At 34.4% G+C, this 22308-nt stretch overlaps 1 protein-coding gene across 1 annotated transcript in view; it reads right to left on the bottom strand.

Annotated features, from left to right (window-relative positions):
• The window catches only part of LOC137390594 (serine-rich adhesin for platelets-like), a 90599-nt gene that overhangs the window by 29806 nt on the left and 38485 nt on the right, over positions 1 to 22308 (bottom strand). Inside the window, exons 13-19 of the mRNA XM_068076923.1 lie at positions 18709 to 18811; positions 18361 to 18428; positions 15071 to 15150; positions 13871 to 13945; positions 11182 to 11329; positions 9999 to 10136; positions 6460 to 6547 (exon numbers count right to left, since the gene is read on the bottom strand). Coding sequence (XP_067933024.1) covers positions 6460 to 6547; positions 9999 to 10136; positions 11182 to 11329; positions 13871 to 13945; positions 15071 to 15150; positions 18361 to 18428; positions 18709 to 18811 — 700 coding nt within the window. The remainder of the gene's footprint in view (positions 1 to 6459; positions 6548 to 9998; positions 10137 to 11181; positions 11330 to 13870; positions 13946 to 15070; positions 15151 to 18360; positions 18429 to 18708; positions 18812 to 22308) is intronic.

Genomic DNA, 22308 nt, shown 5'->3' with positions numbered 1-22308 from the left:
GAAATGGTACTATTTTTTTGTCATGAAATCACAAAAATAGAAATAGCTGTTTTTTGAGGTTTGGCAACGAAATGCAACCATTATAATAGAGTGGTACACCTTTTGATCTAGAATTGAGAAAAATAGCTGTCATGACGAAAATAACTTTCACATCAGGCAGTGTTAGACTAATGAAGAGGAATAATGAGAAGTTGAACAGTTGTATGAATTGAACTCCAAGTCATTGGTCTATTAGGTCTATTAGTCTATTGGTCTATTAGGTCAATATATAGTGCACCCTCAGGATAAAATTACCCTGATATATGATTTTTTCACCTTATGAAGTTGAAGATGGTGAGGTTTTCACCTCATCATACGAATTTTATTTCACCATATGAATTCAAGAAAATTTTCGCCCAAGTTACAATTTGGCAGTCAGTGTGCTTATTATGTATGTCGAAGTAAAAAGACACCAAAATGCGGTTCACCGAAAACATTTTCACACCGTTTAGGAGAGATACGATGACCGACTTTTCTCAGGTCAGCATTCCACGTGAGAAATTTTGTGAAAAGTGCATAAGCGAGAGCAAATATTCATTTTTAGCTATAAACTTCTATTTAGGAAATCTATATACTTGTATATATTTCTCAATGTATGTATGTATGTCCCTCCAGCTATAGCTATTAAAATCTTGGTAATAAAATTTTGCATTCTGATGGTTTTGAACTCGCGACAATTACCACGAACCAATCAGCAAGTTACTTATCCGAATGCTCTACCACCGAGCTACAACGGCATACTGACCAAAAGTGTTTTCATATACCGCATACACCATGACGTGCTAACTATTTTAGCCTTGCGTCCATGAGTTACGATGCCTTTGTTCAGAAATATTTTGGGACCTACATTATGTATATGCAACGCGATGCTTCGTTTCTTTTTCTTTAGGGCTAAATTATTCGGCCCACAATATCGACAATAATTTATCTCGAACTTAATTTGACGATTTGTGTACTGATTATATACAGTGAACCTCGGCTCTTGGATGCTTCGGTTCTCAACCAACTCGGTTTTCAGCCAAATATTTTGAGATTTGTTCGTCTCAGAATTCGAACCTAAATTCGGAGCAAACCGGCGCATGCGCAATGAAATTAGAACAGCTCCGAAAATAGCATGGAAACATTGGAAAAAATTAGTTTCAGATCTCGAACAACCTTCTGGAACGAGTTATGTTCGAGAACCGAGGTTCCACTGTACGCTATTAAAAGATAAACGTCGCTGAAAGTTATGAAAGTTTTAATTTACAGTGGTTTGAAAGCCTTTAGTTGTTTTATTTATTTCTAATTTAATTGTCCTGCACAAAGCGTTTAAATACAGTTGTTTGACAAAGTTTGAAAAGCTTTACAGATGTTTTTATTTTCTCTTTTAATTTATTTGAACTACACAAAAAACACTTCTCTCATGATATGTAGTTTGAAAGTTAGAATGGCAAACGTTATTATATGTTAAATGCAAATTAATTTTCTATCCAAAGAATTTTTTATGACCCAGGCAACGCCGGGTAGCACAGCTAGTATATATATATTTATCAAAAGTATGTCGTCTGTGAATCTGTCTGTCAGTCCGGCTATAGGTATTCAAATTTTTGGAATAAATAATTCGTGCCGAAGATTTGATCTTGGACCCTCCAATTCACCGTTCCGATGCCGTACCCATTAGACAACAGAGATTGATTTATTTGCTAGCCGATATATGCCGGTATATGTGAGCAAATATTCAACGGTTTTGCGTACTACGCAGGGTGATTGTGTAACGTGAGACGAATAGCTCTCATTAATAAGCTTACTAAAAATTTTTCATTGGCAATATGCCAGGCTATTAGCAAGTGACAGATAACTCTCATTAGTTCTCATTGTTTATAAGCTGATTTTCAATACCCGGGCAACACCGGAAAGCACAGCTAGTAATTATATAACTACAAGTCTCTATATTTAATTCGTTATGAAATCTGAAACCAATACAAACGTTACAAGACGAAGGAAAAATGATTTCTTATTAATCAAAGTTGGAGGTCATAAATAAATAGGAAAAAGGCACCCGTATTGTTAATATTGCCAAGGATTATGGTCACAGCCAATTAACAATTGCAATTATTATTACAAACAAGAATTCCATTAAAGGAAACACAAGGAGCTTACGACTGATGACTTGAAGGAGTTGGAGGCCGTGCACGAGATCAGCATTTAAAAGGAACAACCATCTGGTGGTGACGAGGAAGTAAGAGAGACAGAAGAAGTGTTTAATTTACTGATGTGGACTGGTACATATAAACAATACTGTACAATGCATGTATATCATTATTTATCTTCTTTGTGTGGCATGTTTTTCATGTTTTATTCATTTCATTTTATGTTTTATTTTGTTTTATTTATTTAATTTTGTTTTAATTTCTTGTTTAACCATGTCTTTGCGGGCGAGTCTGTTGTTTACTATGTAAATACAAATCTCATCATACGTATGTAACTCATATATAACTAGCTACTCAAGATAGTTGACGCATCCACATTACTTTCTAGAACTTGCTAAAACCCTGTTCTCTAAGGTATAAATACGTACAAACCTCTGTATGTATGGTTACATTGATTATTGTGCACATTTCATACAAGACAAACTAATGTACAACCTTCTCTGGATTCTTTTACAAGCGTTAGCTAGCTAGCAATTTTCTGCATTGCACCAGCATTTACCGTGTACCAGCAAGCAACATCGTCAATAAGTGATTAGGTAGGCTATCTTCTACACTGCACCAAGTTAGTTTGCTTTCTCAGAGCCTCTCTGCACCAGTAGCAAAGCTGTATTTTCCTGGCCATTTCTGCTTTTCAGGACCCAAAAGTGGTAAACTTTTTCTTTTAAAACCAGTAGAAAAATTGGACAGGACTAGACAACTTCTTTTTGCCTGCTAACAAAATTCCATTTCATTACATATTAAATTTATTTTCAAGTGTCCAGTAACATAATTAGCATTGATACGTTTTTGCCTCCTTTTTGTTCTCCTCGCTAACAGCTCAGGTCACGTTACTGCAAAGGTATGTACGTCCTGTATAGCAAATAAAATTTCATTTTTCTTTTCGATAGCCATTAAATGGTCAAGTGTGCGAAAGGCCATAACTGCATCGCTCGGCCTTTTTTGTTGAATTAGGTAGAAAAAAGTTTTAACCAGACCTGCTAAATGTTATAGTGAAAGTGAGACATAAAGGGTAAAATTTTCGTGATAAAAAGTTGAAGTTCTGTGAAATAGTGAAAAATACATACTAAAACTTAGCTTTAAGTGTGAGTTTAGTAAGCTAAAATTATTTAAAGTGAATTCAAAGTTTATTTTATACATACGTTTTGAAGGTAAGAACTCCTTACTGTATGTACTGCATTTGGTACACACATTATAATGTTGCATTCTATTGCAGATCATAACCATTAAAATACACTAAATCCAATACAGTTACTGTAAGTAACTACAATTACTAAAGTTAACATACTATTTTGTTACTAATTTTCAATATGTACACATTTTTTTAAATAAAATTTGAACGATTTTTACCAGGGAATGTTTGCATTGTATAATTACTATGGTCTCTATATTCCTACAGATGAATTTTTCACTATATGATGCCAACCCTGGAACGGATCAACATCGTATCTTGAGGGTGCACTGTATGTAGCAAAGTAATTTAAATCAAAAGGCCTGAATTTCTTTCTTCCTATATTTAAAATAGAATATAATCAACAGAGCCACTTCAAAATGGCAAAAACTCAATACATAATGTTAGCTTAACTTGCAACAATCCTGATTGTACCACAACATTGTTCTGTGCTTATGAGTAATATTGTTATATAAAAGGATAACTCCGTACCATTAACTTTAAGTGATTGTGAATCAATCTCAGTTACATTTTAAAAACGTTTTAACAATAAGGAACACTTTGGTTTTGGTAACACAATTGTCACAAATTTTGATGAAATGTATTTTTTCAACCAGATTGTTGGGCGCTGTTTGGCTTTTGATTTTTGTTTGACTAAAATGATGAAAACAATTAAATTTCTGTGGTTGGTTGGTTAGTGAAATGCTTCTCTGATTGCTGATAAGGCCCCAACTTGCGATGATATTTGAAAGCATATCGCCAAAAGCTTGTTTATCGCAAACGCCATAAACAAAAACTGGCTCAAGTCTTGTATAAAAGCTTACTAAAATTGTCATTCGTAACAGATGTTACATTAGTGTAATATAATATTTAAAAATATTATTAAGATATTCCAAGATAAATTTAAAGTTGTTTGAAGAAGCAATTTACTTTCTATTGAATGCTACAATACAATACTTCATCAAACCGAAAGAACAGAAATTCTGGTTATTAGCATAGCATAAGGTTTGACTGACTCTTTCTGACAGCAAAAGGGATGAAAGGTAAGCATTTATAAAGAACCAAATTTGAAGTAGTAACTGAGTCAGACAGAGACCCTTTACAGACTTGCAAAATATGGAGGTATTACACAACACTATAGCCTGCGTTCTGTTACAAGAATGACTATCCTCTTATAGCATGCGAGAGTACAACAAAGAGAACCCTGGATGGCTATCCTCTTACAGCATGTGAGAGTACAACAAAGAGAATCCTGGATGGCTATCCTCTTATAGCATGTGAGAGTACAACAAAGAAACCCCTGGATACAATTGCAAACCTTTTTTACGATTGGCGAAACTATTTAAGGCAAAGTAGCGGTGTGGTACTGTAGCACATTAAATTTGGAGTTGTCAAATAAAAAATATTGAGTGGTAAGATGACTCCAGATAGAGCAATAACATTGAGTTTTTCCATCTGTATACACATACTAGGTGAATGCCCGGCATTGCCCGGGTAATAAAAGTATTTGCACAGAAAATTTATTTTTATTTAACATATAACAACAGTTACCACTCTAACTTTTAAACTTCATATGAGGAAAATGTTTGGCGCAGATCAAAGAAATTAAAACAAGCTATAAAAGGGTTTAAATGTAAATGTGAAATAATTAGCAAGTAATAGCTAAATTAAATCTGTTTTGCTACAATTACAACAAAAGATGATTTGGTAATGATACATTTAATACGAAAAAACTGAGAAAACAAAATAAAAATCCTGTGTAAGCTATGTTAAATTAATAATAACAATTCGTGTATAGAAGTGTGTGTATTAAAAATGTTACTGTTACAGCAGAAGCTATCCATCAAAACTTTCAATACGAGGATACTGGTACCTCTCGATACTAATAAATATGTAAAAATGAGATATCGTACTATCCTTGTCTGACCGAATGTAGAGGCTATTCCTACTCGAGATAATACAAGTGTCCGCGTGAAAAGAATTGGCCTTGATTGCGATTTAGCAATTGAACATTATGAAAAACCGAAAATAGAAGTTCAAGAAAACTTGAAAAAGCATCGTGTTTCATAGAACTAGAAGAGTTCATAGAGTTTCAATTAATATGCCAATTTGGGTGTAAAATGGAAAAGGGTGTATATGTTATGTAGTAAGAGTGATGAATTGTAAGAGCTTTTGTAGTCTCATGGTTAGAGAATTAGATTGTAAACCTGCGGTCACCATCTTTGTGAGCTCTAGTCCATCAGATTGCAAAATTTTAATTCCAAAGTTTTAATAGATATAGCTGAACATACTGAAGGACAGACAGACGACAAACTTTGAGAAATAAATAAATATATAGATATAAATCTTAGTGTTTGTCTTGTTGACTTTTTGTGCACCCTGTGTCCAGTTATAGTGATTACAATCTAGCAATGAAAAACCATATCGCAGAGGATTTGACCTCAGAACCTCCTGTTCACTAAGCAACAAGCTAACCCACTAAGATACATTGGATTCATTGGGCAGATAGTCATTATCTGGGTAAACTACGCAGGGCGACTCTGTCTTACGCACAACGTCACTAAAGCTTGCTCTCACTGCTCTTATTAGTAAGTTTAGCAATACACATACTAGCTTACTTAAATAAGCCAATAGAAACTACATTACCTGCCACCGTTTATAAGCTGTTTTTAATACCTTTGCAACACCAGCCATTCAGCTAGTTATTAAATATAATTAGGTCGAAAGAAAACTTTTACGACTGGCAAAACTATTGATGGCAAAGTAACGTTGCGTGACTATAGCCCATTAAATTTGAAGTTATCAAGTAAAGAATATTGAGTGGTAAGATGACTCCAGATAGAGCAATAACATAGAGATGTTTCCATTATTAATTATAATTACGCCGAAACGGAAACCTCTGTTACAGGATACTGTTGCATATCAAGCATTGTTCCATTTTGATTAACTGGACCGTTCCTTGAGAGGTAGTGCAGTTAGTTGAAAATAGAATAGTTAGCGCAGTCGAAGAGATGATGCTGGCAATGTAAGGAACTAAGGCTACTGTTTGAAAACACAACTTACTGTCATCAGATGAACATCGTGTATAGGCACCTTCTGGTTGGCTATCAAAAAGTCATATCCAAGGGAGAGCATGGAAAGAGAATGTGCACTAAAAGATAACATTAAATGTTGACCTACAGTTGACCTTGATGTTGACCTGTATCTGCCAAAGCACCTTCCAATATCCTGCCTTGAATCAAATGTCTGACAAGTACACAAGTTAGGAATGGCCTTTTAGGTTAATTAAGTTGAGTCAACAATGCAAAGATCACAGAAAAATAATTTTATACAATATTTTTCCTAAGAATAAATATAGAACAAAAGGCATTCTATATCTAATTTGTGAAATACAGCTTTGCTGTGGAAAGTCTAGCTTGGCTGCAGGTTTAGGACTCTCCAAATAATACTACTGATGATCCACTGAAAATATATGAGCTGGCAACATTGTACTTGTCATGCCCTGATCTATATAGCTCTAACTCCATAACAAAGCCTCAGTTTTTAACCAATGTGACTATAACATGTTGGGGTGCTTTCAATTTCCGTACACATTTCGGTGATGCAAATTCAGCATGCAAGAAGATTTCGAGTTGCGAACGCATAGCTCGCACAATGTGCGGAATTATGATAGCTTGCCTTGACTGGGGCACATCAAGGTATGCAATAATGAAATGGGGGTAAAAGCCAAAGCTTGAGATCTATTTAGGTAGTTTATGGTTTGTATGCTGCGAGTACTGAATGCTTGCTTCATAACAAACATGTTCAGTACACACGGAAAATACTTCTATTGGACTCGCTCACGGGCAAAGGAGAAGGTTGGGACCGCATCAGTTACACAGCACTGAACGGATATAAGTGAAGACAAAGCAAACGATCATATAGTACTTCATGCAAGGATACATACTGTTTAACATTTTATTACGCATCTTCATTTAGAGAAATCAAATGTAGCCCCGAATGACAAAAGTACAAGATGTGTTTAGATGAGAGAACTTTTATGCAGAAACCAGCAATAAAAAATAATGGCAGCAAAGGCTATTACAGTTATAATGCCTGTCGCAATAAGATTGGAGGGTGGCAAATGGAGGTATATACTGACAGTTATAAGGCCTGATGCAATAAAATTGGAGGTGGCAAATGGAGGTATATACTGACAGTTACAATATCTGATACAATAAGATTGGAGGGTGGCAAATGGATGTACATACTGACAGTTATAATACCTGATGCAATAAGATTGGAGGGTGGCAAATGGAGGTATATACTGCCAAACAATCAAATAAATTGAGTGGTTAGTTGTCCTTGTAAATGCCATCCCACTTTCAAGTTAAAAAAATAGGCGTTTGTAACAGGGTTGGCTTGGTTTAAACCGAGTGGTCTAAACAAGGTTTAAACCAGCCCGAAAAAACCGGTTTTTATGATTTTTTCATTATTTTTTGTGAAAAACATAATATTTTAAGCTCCCAGTGGTTCATGCGCGGTAGAAATACAATTATATGTAATTATCAGCTGTGGAAGTTTATTTAGGACACAGTAGTAAATTGATGGCAGAGCTCAAGTTGAAACTACATGAAATCGTAGCACAACAATGAATTAGTGAATTTCATTTTCAATAGGTTTTATCAAGAGATATAATGATCTCTTTACTGATGAAATATAAAAACCATGTGAAATATACTAATCCAATCATCGTCTCTAATAATGAGTGAATACTTTCTCAAATCTGGCCAGTGAGAAAGGATTACTTATAATTAGAAATTAAAACAATAAAATCCTTTTGGGCAAATGCTTCAAGTTTGCAAACTTATATTTCATTTATTGGGCACAAGCCAAAGTCGTTGGATTGTTAGAATTCAGCTTATCAAGTTTGTTTTGTTTTGAAAAATTTTGAAAGGCAAAGGATTTAGGGCAAAACGTAATAGGTGTGCTGTCGTAATGCGAGGTCACGCGGATAGGCTTAAAGCTCATGTAGCAAAATGTCAAGCTGAAAACACCAATTTAGACAGTGATGCTAATATTCAGGTGATAGAAGTTGAGTCATCTGCCACTGCTCCAAACACTAGCAATGCATTTGCATTATGCTCTGCTCTACAGTACCACACGACTAGTCACTGGGATTAAAGTTCCTACTTATACATCGAGCTGTATGTAAAATATTCACTTTATGTGATAAGATTTCTGATCTGTATTTCATCGATCATGTTTGATTTAAGACTCATTCTGAAATTTCCATATGTTTTCACTCTTTATTCCCATAAAAACTCCCACAGTACCATTATTAACCCTTTCACTGTCGTAGACGCATAAATGCGTTTTCGTGGGACGACTGCCGTAGACGCATTATTGCGACTTTCCCTGCAATTGCGTAGTTACCTCATTTTATTATTCGTTGACATCATAACCCACGGTCTTTAGGACTTTTATGAAATTGACCGTGTTGTCCGAATGTTTGTCTATACAATTAGCTTAAAGTAACGAAGTAATTTTAAACTTTTGTTAGAGAATTTCTAATTTAATAACGAACATTTTTTGTGTGAGTTCATTAATTACCGCGCGCGAGTCAGAAAACAGGTAATTAGTAATGTTGATGACAGTATAGCCATTTCAGATTCAGATTTTCGTGATTATACAAATAATTAAAGCAGCAGCACTGTCTCTGAGAGTGGTAAAAGTAATAATTTTGTAAGAGTCAGAAACATGGAAAATCGTTTTAGCTTCGCATCGATCATAGTATCACACAGCTTTATCATCGCACAAAGTATAGATCCATTGAATTTTTGCATAGCAATGATGGCTAAAATGTTAGCAAATTAAAATATGTAACAAAATTGTTCTAAATAGAGGTTGAAATTGGAAAAAATACTGTTTATAAATCATGAAGCTATATCGGCAATTTTCGGTAAAATGGCTGGCACTTAGCAGATACCCAAATTTGTACATGCTCGGCAGTGAAAGGGTTAACAAATGATTCCACATATGTATGTTCAATACTCAATCATGCAGCTATAGTAAGTGATGTTAATTAGACTTAAAATTGCAAAAACCTTGGTAAAATTATATAAACCATAAAAACCGGTTTAAACCAAAAAACCTGGTTTTTTCGGTTTTTTCATAAAAACTTTGGTTTTTTCCAACCCTGGTTTGTAACGAATGTATTTTTTGTACAAACTGTTTGCTACAAACAAATAATCACACGGGTAAGTATTCACTAGCTAGTCTAGTAGTATTTACGTACTTTCTATAAATGAAGATTGCATTCAAAACTATTTTGGGCTACATAGTTGCATCTTCATTTGGCACATGGAAAAATGCAAACTTAGTTGAGTATCGTGTTTTAAATGTGGCATCGACATAAGCAGTAGCGTAAGAGAAAACTCGCGCTACTTAAATTATTGCCCAAAACTTTTTCGTTTCTGTTCAAAACACGCGATTTAGTTTTTTTATAAACGCCAAAAATTCAAAAAATTTATATCCCAGTGAGTATTGGAAGAGTTGTGTCAAAAGAGGCATCTAAACGGATTAGCGATACTCCTTTATGGACACTTGAAATGAAGACTTACCCAAAACTGGGATCTGTGCAAGTGATGATGATCTGATATACACGGGGCCAGATGGCTTTGGTATGCAAGTCCAAACACCAGTCTGTAGATTTAGGAGTTAGATAGGGAGATGTTAAGTTTTTCAAATCCCAAATGTACCTAGCAAGAACAGATACCGATATGTAGTCTTTAGGTTTGGCAAAAATGAATCTCAACAGGTGCCCTTTTTTACCTTCTGACTTACTAGAAACAATAAGCCATGCACTTAGAGCGATTTTATTGGCAACTGACAAATGAGGACAAGTATCATTGATAAAGAGCCTTTAACGAATAACATCATTGGATAATGGTGACCTCCCAACCTATAATAACTACTACTAGTATCATTGATAAAGAGCCTTTAACGAATAACATCATTGGGTAATGGTGACCTCCCAACCTATAATAACTACTACTAGTATCATTGATAAAGAGCCTTTAACGAATAACATCATTGGGTAATGGTGACCTCCCAACCTATAATAACTACTTGTAGTTGCATAAAACATGAATTCTACAAAATCAATCATCATCAGCTAAGACAGAGTGCAGTGCCCCTCCAGGTTTCCCTTTCAGAATAGAAGCAAAATTTGGAGTTGCTATCTAATCTGTGTGACATTTGTTGAGAGGAAATTCCAATACCAGAAAACTAATGTACTGCACATGGTTGACTATAAAAAGAGAGTAGCTTTAAAAGCTACGAGACTGAAGCACTGAGCCATGTTCAGCGCAACTTACCCTAGTGCGAGTACATAGAATTATATATCAGTTATTTCATTGTTCCTTTTAACAGCTAACGCAAAGTTGTGATTTGATTTGGAACTTTAAAATGCAAAATATTTTCGTTCAACGCTCTTTCAAATGGCAAACAAAAAAACACAGATATATTTTCTTGCGTCGGAAGATCAAATGAGCTGGGCTACTCAGCTGCATTGTGTAGTTAAATATGAGATATTACTAATAGTATAGCTACTGTAGTATATCACAGCCCGTTCTGCTTTTTCCAATTTCTCCGCTGGTTAATGTTGGAGTCAGGTTAAAACCTTTATCAGATTTAGAATATTTTTCAGTATTCTGAATATTTCAAGTTATTCTTAGAACAATGATTATATGAGTTGGTCTGGCAAGCCAGAAGGAAAGGTTGGGCAGAGTAAGCAGGACCAACCAGCCTCTGGAGAATGTGGCGAATAAGTCATCCTTGAACGGGCAACAGGCGATGGCAGTGAGTGTGGATGTGTGCGCCCTGAATACTCTCGATGCTTGCAGAACTCTGCCCCTCAGCTCTGGATCCAAGTACCAGATGCCAACCGATCCTAAATACAAAACAGCTGAATTTGTTGGTCTCTAAGCCTTACAGAGATGTTTAGAATGTAATTTTAAACTCTCACAATACAAGCTTGTTGCAGTAGTGTTGAAGCAACAACAGGCATCAAAATAAGAACATAAAAGCTGTGTGTATATACATGTAGATAGTGTGAGCACATTTCAAAGGCTGTGTGTATATATATGTGGATAGTGTGAGCACATTTCAAAGGCTGTGTTTATATATGTAGATAGTGTGAGCACATTTCAAAGGCTGTGTATATATATGTGGATAGTGTGAGCACATTTCAAAGGCTGTGTATATACATGTAGATAGTGTGAGCACATTTCAAAGGCTGTGTATATATATGTAGATAGTGTGAGCACATTTCAAAGGCTGTGTATATATATGTAGATAGTGTGAGCACATTTCAAAGGCTGTGTATATATATGTAGATAGTGTGAGCACATTTCAAAGGCTGTGTATATATATGTAGATAGTGTGAGCACATTTCAAAGGCTGTGTGTATATATATGTAGATAGTGTGAGCACATTTCAAAGGCTGTGTGTATATATATGTAGATAGTGTGAGCACATTTCAAAGGCTGTGTATATATATATGTAGATAGTGTGAACACATTTCAAAGGCTGTGTGTATATATATGTGGATAGTGTGAGCACATTTCAAAGGCTGTGTATATACATGTAGATAGTGTGAGCACATTTCAAAGGCTGTGTATATATATGTAGATAGTGTGAGCACATTTCCAAGGCTGTGTGTATATATATGTAGATAGTGTGAGCACATTTCAAAGGCTGTGTATATATATGTAGATAGTGTGAGCACATTTCAAAGGCTGTGTATATATACATGTAGATAGTGTGAGCACATTTCAAAGGCTGTGTATATACATGTAGATAGTGTGAGCACATTTCAAAAGCTGTGTATATATATGTGGATAGTGTGAGCACATTTCAAAGGCTGTGTATATATATGTAGATAGTGTGAGCACATTTCAAAGGCTGTATATATACATGTAGATAGTGTGAGCACATTTCAAAGGCTGTGTATATACATGTAGATAGTGTGAGCACATTTCAAAGGCTGTGTATATATATGTGGATAGTGTGAGCACATTTCAAAGGCTGTGTATATATATGTAGATAGTGTGAGCACATTTCAAAGGCTGTGTATATATGTGGATAGTGTGAGCACATTTCCAAGGCTGTGTGTATATACATGTGGATAGTGTGAGCACATTTCAAAGGCTGTGTATACATGTAGATAGTGTGAGCACATTTCAAAGGCTGTGTATATACATGTAGATAGTGTGAGCACATTTCAAAGGCTGTGTATATACATGTAGATAGTGTGAGCACATTTCAAAGGCTGTGTATATACATGTAGATAGTGTGAGCACATTTCAAAGGCTGTGTGTATATATATGTAGATAGTGTGAGCACGTTTCAAAGGCTGTGTGTATATACATGTAGATAGTGTGAGCACATTTCAAAGGCTGTGTATATACATGTAGATAGTGTGAGCACATTTCAAAGGCTGTGTGTATATATATGTAGATAGTGTGAGCACATTTCAAAGGCTGTGTATATACATGTGGATAGTGTGAGCACATTTCAAAGGCTGTGTGTATATATGTAGATAGTGTGAGCACATTTCAAAGGCTGTGTATATACATGTAGATAGTGTGAGCACATTTCAAAGGCTGTGTATATACATGTGGATAGTGTGAGCACGTTTCAAAGGCTGTGTATATATATGTAGACAGTGTGAGCACATTTCAAAGGCTGTGTATATATATGTAGATAGTGTGAGCACATTTCAAAGGCTGTGTATATACATGTAGATAGTGTGAGCACATTTCAAAGGCTGTGTATATACATGTGGATAGTGTGAGCACATTTCAAAGGCTGTGTATATACATGTGGATAGTGTGAGCACATTTCAAAGGCTGTGTGTATATATATGTAGATAGTGTGAGCACGTTTCAAAGGCTGTGTATATACATGTAGATAGTGTGAGCACATTTCAAAGGCTGTGTGTATATATATGTAGATAGTGTGAGCACATTTCAAAGGCTGTGTATATATATGTAGATAGTGTGAGCACATTTCAAAGGCTGTGTATATATATGTAGATAGTGTGAGCACGTTTCAAAGGCTGTGTGTATATATGTAGATAGTGTGAGCACATTTCAAAGCCAAACATTGAGGATTGATTTGTGATTTAACGAATACATGTACAGTATATTGATATGCTTACTTTATTTCAATTAATATTCATGCTGAAGAAGAATTTTGTTGTCTAGTGGTGAGTGGATGAATAACTAACTCTAAAGAATATTGCTAATAAAATACATGTAAACAGTCATAATACAGATAAGGGCCTAAATCACATACTGAAAAAAACTTGCCATTGAAATGAAAGAATAATTCTATCATAGGAGAGCCACTGGCAAATATTGATTATGTCATCGAGTTTAATTTTCTCAGTCGAACATTTATTAATACAATGACAAAAACAAGTACCCACCGTCGCTGAAACCAGCCAGAATGTACTTGTTATCGACTCTTTGCCAATCAACACACGTGCACTGTGCTCTGTTTCCTGTAGCAAAAGCATAGAGTTTGAAGATAATAAACTTCACATGACAGCTACCTGTTGCGCAAATCTATTTAATCGATGCAAAAAAATTTAGCACAGTTCACATTAACACCTTCAAATATGATCTATTTGGCAAACGTATTGATGGCTACTTTATGACAACTTTTGCAATAACGGCTCAATGCATCACCAAGCTGAACGCATTGAAAAAAAACGGTCAAAGCTCGATTTATGATCACTTTAGTGTACAAACTTTTGACATTTACAATTTAAAACTTAATGATTCATTTGAATCTTTTAGAGTAACATGAATACTCAAATTTTAAATTGAGTAATTATCATGATACGACTAACAAATATCTCGAAGCAGTACATCAGTACATATGAATGCAATTCTCCTTCAGATATTTTTGAGCTATGGTGCTTCGATAGTATAAACACTAACTTATACCTTTCTTTTCAACTTTTAAAATCGTCAACCTCCAAAAGACTACCTACTATGAGTGATAGTAGTAGTGACAAAAGACTACCTACTGCGAGTGATAGTAGTAGTGACAAAAGACTACCTACTATGAGTGATAAAAGTACAGAGGCGACACTTGTATAAGAACGAAAGTTGGCAATTAGAAAAAATAGCAAATACGAGTAAAGACCTTTCGATAAACGGTTTAAAGATTTCACAAAATTGTTTACAAGCTCTTTTTTAGATCCCCACTTTGTTAGTTTGGTTTTTTAGATATAATTTAGTTTTTACGTTGTGTATAATAATTTGTTTTAGCGCTGTACGTAATTACAAGTGCTTATATCCAGCAACAGCAACGCATTCTTATGCGAATAATTGCTCCAACATATGACAGTCTTGACACAAGAAGAACATCTCAGAATGTAAATTGACGTTTGACTATAGTCTTTCAGATACCTAATGTCCATTATTATGCCCATTAGCTTATGATAGCAATGAGCAGGTTGCCCATTAGCTTATGATAGCGATGAGCAGGTTGCCCATTAGTTTATGATAGCGATGAGCAGGTTGCCCATTAGCTTATGATAGCAATGAGCAGGTTGCCCATAAGCTTATGATAGCGATGAGCAGGTGATAAACTGGTTCTTACCTCTAGATCAACTTACCTTGAACTTCCAGCTTTAGATCTTCGTTAATATTGTATTGCGCAAAGCTGGCAGTATCAGATGGAGTCAGAAAGGGAACGCTAGATAACATACACATAAGCCTCTTTATTACACAGCTTCTCTAATAATGCAATCATATACATTTTTTTCACAAAAGATAATGAATAATAGTATTACTTATTCGGCTGAGCATTTATAACACCGCGGACATTTTCATTTACAAGAATTTTACTGAATATGCACGGCGTAGATGTATGATGCTGATTCAGTGATACGACCTGCGCTCCAGAATCTACAAGACTTTGTTAGTTATACATAATACGCCGTGTTGTATTATTATGGTATTATTATGGTATTATGGCATGTACAACTTATTTTTTGTATTTTCATATTCAATGTTTTACATTTATATCTAATCATCACATCCAATCTCTCCATTGCACTTGAATAAGGTTTTCTTCTCTTGCATTACTTTCACCTTCTACATTTCAACTTGACTGCTTACCTATATGTTGTATGCCAAACATTTTGCATGTAGAAGATATGATAAGATATGTGGATGTTTGCCTGTGCGATACATTGTAAACTACACTATACGTTGAAATGTTTAGAATATCATTTAACCTCCGCTAACAGCTAGAAGAAAGAATGTACATGAACAATAAATAAATCTTTTTCTTTAATCACTAATTACGATAGCCTCACCTCAAGATTACTGACAGGAAATGATGATGTAATGCAAACACAAATATGTAGTGAACATAACTCCAAATTATAAGGATAATGCTGCAAATTGTTTACTTTATGTGTAGTGTGTGTGAATACTTAGCAAGTGCTTAGGTACTCCACAAACGTTGCGAAGCATACAACATAAAGTGATTCATTGCGAAGAAATTTGGGTTTATTATGTCTCAGTGTCTATGATTATAAACATTAATATGTAAATATTGCAATCGCCTCCTAAGTCAGCTAATTGCATATATTAGTTGAAGTTTTGTTTTTGGTTTCACGAAAGAATATTTAAATATTAAAAAAACAGCATATGCGAAATTGCCCTATTTAACTGCAGTAAAAATAGAAATAGATCCCAATTTTTCGATGTACACTTGTGCATCAAGTTTTGTGTACTAAGAGATTAAAACGGTGTGAGCATTTGAACATTCCCTCATACAAAGTGCAAACAGAGGGAGGCAAATCTATAAGTATATATAATCTATAAGTTTTGGCATAGTATGACGAAACGTGGCAAAATATGGCTGTTAAAATACTCTGGTCACGCCTCCTTTAAAATACTCTGGTCACGCCTCCTTTAAAATACTTTGGTCACGCCTCCTTTAAAATACTCTGGTCACGCCTCCTTTATAATACTCTGGTCACGCCTCCTTTAAAATACTCTGGTCACGCCTCCTTTAAAAGTAGGATACTGTCTGTAAAGAAGTACATCTATGAACTGTAGATATCCCAAATATACCTAAAGGGGTCGCGGATCGTTCGGTATAGCAAATAATGCCATTAATGAAACTTTATGCTACGCTCTAAAGGACCCACCCATCATGTACACAATGTACCAAAATTTATAAGTTCCAAAGAATGATTCCTCATTACAACCACGTATTTCAATATGTTTTGTTTTTATAATTGGAGTGGAGATTATTGCTGAGATCATTGCTGAGACCAGGCCATTTTAAGAGAAACCCTATATGAGTGTATGTGAACACACTGCACTAAAAACGTATCTATATATATATATAAATCTCATTTTGGTCCTTTGTTGGTCTCTTGTTTTCTGTCGTAGCTGTGTCCAGTTATAGTGATTAGAATCTAGCAATGAACAATCTGCACAGCCCTAGAACTGAACCCGCGCAGATTGTAATCGCAAGTATGCAACCCAACCACAAGACTAACTGGCTCTTATCTCAATTAGCTCATCTTAGCTCATCTACGCTATGCTTGTCACGATTAAAGCTAAATATGTATATTTTAGTGTGAATTACTATTACTTTTTGCATTGTCTTCTTTCCAAATTTTTTTTAAAGTTATTTCAAGATCCATTATTCATTTTTTATTTGTAATTTTCAATTATGTTGTTTCAATTCAAAAGCTCCGTTACAGTGCAACTGTAATGGAACAATTTCAATCTTCAATTTCCAGGTATTGCGAAGGGCAATCGCTGGAAATCGTAAAACTAAATACGTTCACATTGCTCACATGGACAGTCTCGAGTAGGAATTGCCTCTACATTCTCTCTTGGTTCGGCCAGACCAAGTACCCTCGTCCGCTTCACTGATGTATTTTATTTCGATATTTCATTTTTACGTTTGTGCCAGTATCGACTATTTAGAGGTACCAGTGTCGTCGCATTCAAAGTGTTGATGGATAGCCTCTGCAGCAACAGCAACCTTTTCTTATACACACTTCTATGTACTCATTGCTATTATTAATTCAACATATTGATTTTTATTTTGTTTCATCTGTTGGTTATAATTGAATCAGAATCAAACCACTTTTTAATGTAACAAAACAGACTTTATCTAGCCATTACTTGCTAATTATTACTTGCCAATTATTACTTGCCAATTATTACTTGCTAATTATTACTTGCTAATTATTACTTGCTAATTATTACTTGCTAATTATTACTTGCTAATTATTACTTGCTAATTATTACTTGCTAATTATTACTTGCTAATTATTACTTGCCAATTATTACTTGCTAATTATTACTTGCTAATTATTACTTGCTAATTATTTCACATTTAAACACTTTTCTGTTGCTTTAATTTTTCTTTTAATTTATATTATATAATTTATATGAACCACAAAACACTTTTCTCATGAAGCTTATGAAGCTATGAAGATATGAAGCTTAAAAGTTATGATGGTAAATGTTGTTTATGTTAAATAAACATAAATTTTTTGTGCAAAGACTTTTTTATCGACCAGGCAATGCCGGGCATTCAAATAATAACTATATATATAAACATTGCTTTTCACTGTCAAGTTTGAATGTAGCTTCCCGATGATATAAAATTTAAACAGCGCGTGAATTATATCGGGCTTAATAGGAGACTCGATGCCTAGATCCACCAGCTTATGAGTGCTTTGTAATATGACTATTGTTGAGGAGCGATCAGGAGGTAAGGGGCTATGACACATTTTCATATTTTTCTTCAAAAAGCTTTTACACTTTAAGAATGCCTTCTAGGCGGATTACCATAGCGCATTGCTGAACTAGCTGGGGTTATGCTATTACCCATAATTCACATCTATAAAACTACCACATGTTGTACCTGGCAATGTGAACTGCACCATCAGAAGCTGCGAGCGCCAACAAGCCCAGCCGAGACATGCCGGTAACCTACAAACAGAAAATGAAACAAATGTGATCAGGAATAATATTGGAACAAAATAAAATAAATAGAGAGCTAGGTAAGCCTGTGAGACAAAGTTATTAGACCTTGTAAATCAACGAGGGATAAATCCTAAAAAGCTAAGTAAATCATGGAGAGTTAGGTAAGTCATGAAGAGCTAGGTAAGTCATGGTGAGCTAGGTAAGTCATGGTGAGCTACATTGTAGGTAATTCTCAGAAAGCTAGGTCTCTTGGAGAGCTAAGAAATGATATAGAAATTAGACAGACCCGCAAGGAAAAGGCGCTGTTGTATGACCATTTCATCTGATGAATGTAGCCAAAGTTGTGAGTCAGCGTATGATTTAAAACGAGCTTCTTAACTTCCTCTTTCCTAAAACATAAAATAAATCATCTTTAATACTAGAAATTCCACTGTCATACAGCCCACGACCAAAGTAATAATGGAAAAAAGAAAGGGTAGTGTTGGTTGTTAAAAAAGTAGTTCTCAGCAGGAATTGACAGAGTATAGTGTAAATGAGACTTGTTTGAGTTGATATAAAATAAATTTGAGGGAGCACGACTCTAAAAAAGTGCAACTAACAATTTATTTTGGATGTAAAGTTGGGTTGAAACCAGGTATACGAGTAATTGGTTAATTATTGATATTGTAATATCTATTATAAGTATACAGTATCTGTTAAAGATCGTGCAGTCTAGAAATTCCACTGTCATACAGCCCATGACCAAAGTGATAATGGAAAAAAGAAAGGGTATTGTTGGTTGTTGAAAAAGTAGTTCTCAGCAGAAATTGACAGAGTATAGTGTAAATGAGACTTGTTTGAGATGATATAAAATAAATTTGAGGAAGCACGACTCTAAAAAGGTGCAACTAACAATTTATTTTGGAGGTAATGTTGGGTTGAAACCAGGTATACAAGTAATTGGTTAATTGTTGATATTACAATATCTGTTATAAGTATACAGTATCTGTTAAATGTAGCAGTCTAGAAAATCCACTATCATACAGCCCACGACCAAAATGATATTGGAAACAAGAAAGGGTACTGATGGTTGAGAAATGCAATATTAGCAGTCAAATGGCACTGCAGTGCAATAGGATAACTGCAATGGTAGCTGTAATGTACTGGGTGTGGGTGTTATTATATACAACAAACAGCAATAATGAAAGAAAAGATTATATGTTTATATCTCTCCCCTGCAATAGGAGAAATGCAATATTGGCCAATATTAGAAGTAAAATGCACTGATATTATTAGAATAACCAATATTATTAATATAGTAATAATATAAAACCAATGCACAATTTTGTTTACATTTCCAAACGTCATAGCCAACAATATCAAGAAGTGATATTTATATAGATTTTTAGAAAATCTATTTAAAAAAGTGTTTGGTCATAACAAACAGCAATAATGAAAGGAAAAGATTATATGTTTATATCTCTCCCCCTGCAATAGGAGAAATGCAATATTAGAAGTAAAATGCACTGATATTATTAGAATAACCAATATTATTAATATAGTAATACAGTAATAATAGAAAACCAATGAACAATTTTGTTTACATTTAAAAACGTCATAGCTAACAATATCAAGAAGTATCAAAAAGAATATACAAACTTAGTAATAGTAATACAGTAATAATAGAAAACCAATGCACAATTTTGTTTACATTTCAAAACGTCATAGCTAACAATATCAAGAAGTATCAAGAAGAATATCCAAACTTATAATTAAATATCGTAATCTCATAAAAATCCTTAGAAAAAAATATCATCGTCATTTCCTTTACTTACACTGCGTTGGACATCAGTTAGAATACCAAAGTACTCAAATGTGTCTGAAATGTCAGTTAATTGGAAATCGGCAAAAATGAAACGATTTCAGTAGTCCTACGTTAATTACCGAAACCTTCGGCAATTCGACAATGCTATAGACTGGTGAAAAGTGCACGTTATTTTTTCGTGAAATGCGCACGATTTAATCGTTCTATTCTTTGTCGCTCGGCATTTCAATTTCTGGTCTTAACTTTTATAAAAGTGAGGCTTAGCAAGTTTTAATAACGATTTTTGTTCAAATAAATCTGTCTATTTGTGTATAATCCGATCAGATGGGTCAGTTTTAAGATAATAACGACGGTTTACAAAGACTTGGTAACATATTTAAATAGGTTTGTATGTGTTTTGTATCGTTATTATACTTTAATGACTCTACAAAACGATGGTTAAATTTGTTGATGAAATTTTGATACAAGGGTTTGTCTCATCGTTGGTGAATAATTTTCGGGAGTTGTGTGCACATGTGCATTTATTATAAATCTCCCAACCAATCGCTTCGCTCTGTTTGGTCGTGGGAAGATTGTTAATAAGATTGTTAATAAGATTGTTAATAAGATTGTTGATAAGATTGTTGATAAGATTGTTGATAAGATTGTTGATAAGATTGTTAATAAGATTGTTAATAAGATTGTTAATAAGATTGTTGATAAGATTGTTGATAAGATTGTTAATAAGATTGTTAATAAGATTGTTGATAAGATTGTTGATAAGATTGTTGATAAGATTGTTAATAAGATTGTTAATAAGATTGTTGATAAGATTGTTGATAAGATTGTTAATAAGATTGTTGATAAGATTGTTAATAAGATTGTTAATAAGATTCTTAGTCAGATTGTTAATAAGATTGTTAGTAGTTGCCATAGGAATGCTTATGAGGCAAGGCAAAGTACAAATAACATTAACCAAACTGATAGAAACGAGACCATTTAAAGAATAGAGAAAGCATAATATTATTATGCTTTATTAGTTATCTTGAAGTGTTGACTGATGTGCTAAGAAAAGAATCAAGAAGATTGACCCACTAGAAGCTGAGATATAGCCAGCCAAACACAGGTCTACCTAATAAAGAATCAGAGGAAAACCATTCGAAAATCCCGAAAACTGTGACGTATAAAATCGACTTAATGTTCATGTGCGGGAGTTGTGCACCCTTACCGCCATTACGTATAATGATTGTTATGGCTACGAGATGTGAAACGCTTCTCGCGATAGTAAATAATTTACAGTCTAGCTCTGGTTTCTCAGGAAAATCAAGCAAACATTGGGTGGTAAAGGCATTTGCCCACAACCCCTCGCCGTGATTTTTCAAAACAGAAGAGCAGATTTTGACTACTGTGCTTCAAATTTTAACTCGATCTCCACGGATATGCTCCGAAGATCCTCTGTTCAACGAACGGCGCGTGTATAGTCTATATGCGACATCCGCGATTGCAGTTCGTTTAGAATAAGAAATGAGAATGTGAATTTTTGTTCATTCATAATTTTTCTATTGTGTATCTACTGCAACATTTAGTTAATTTTCATGATTATCGTCACTATTAACAGACTGTAAGTTCACTACAGCCATAATCTTAAAAAAGAATAACTTGACCGTGCTGCTCTTGCTGTAAGAAAAGAAAATGAAAACTTTTGATTTGATTTTTCTATTGATCTAGTATCTTATCTATGATTATTTTTTATGATTAATATAATAATCATAATGCATATTATACAAAATAATAATATAACTGCGTATAGAATAAATGATGTAACTAATATAATTTGTAGAAAGTGATAGCAGAATGTTGCGAAATAATAGATGCGTGTAATTATTTTATTCTAAAACTAATCTACACGTCAGAGGGACTGGTTAGGAATTCTCAGAGCAATGATTGTTAGGCCCAATTTGATTGTTCTATACTTCCAGGGATTAAACCAATTAAAACGCCGTGATTGTTATAGGAGAGCGCATTAGTTGGCTTAATTGACCAATGGCACACAAGTCGATTTCATACGTCTTATATTGATGATTACCAAAACACTTATGTTTT

This window comes from Watersipora subatra, chromosome 3 (assembly GCF_963576615.1).
Source record: "Watersipora subatra chromosome 3, tzWatSuba1.1, whole genome shotgun sequence".
Taxonomy (NCBI): domain Eukaryota; kingdom Metazoa; phylum Bryozoa; class Gymnolaemata; order Cheilostomatida; family Watersiporidae; genus Watersipora; species Watersipora subatra.
This window is presented reverse-complemented; position numbering and strand designations above follow the sequence as displayed.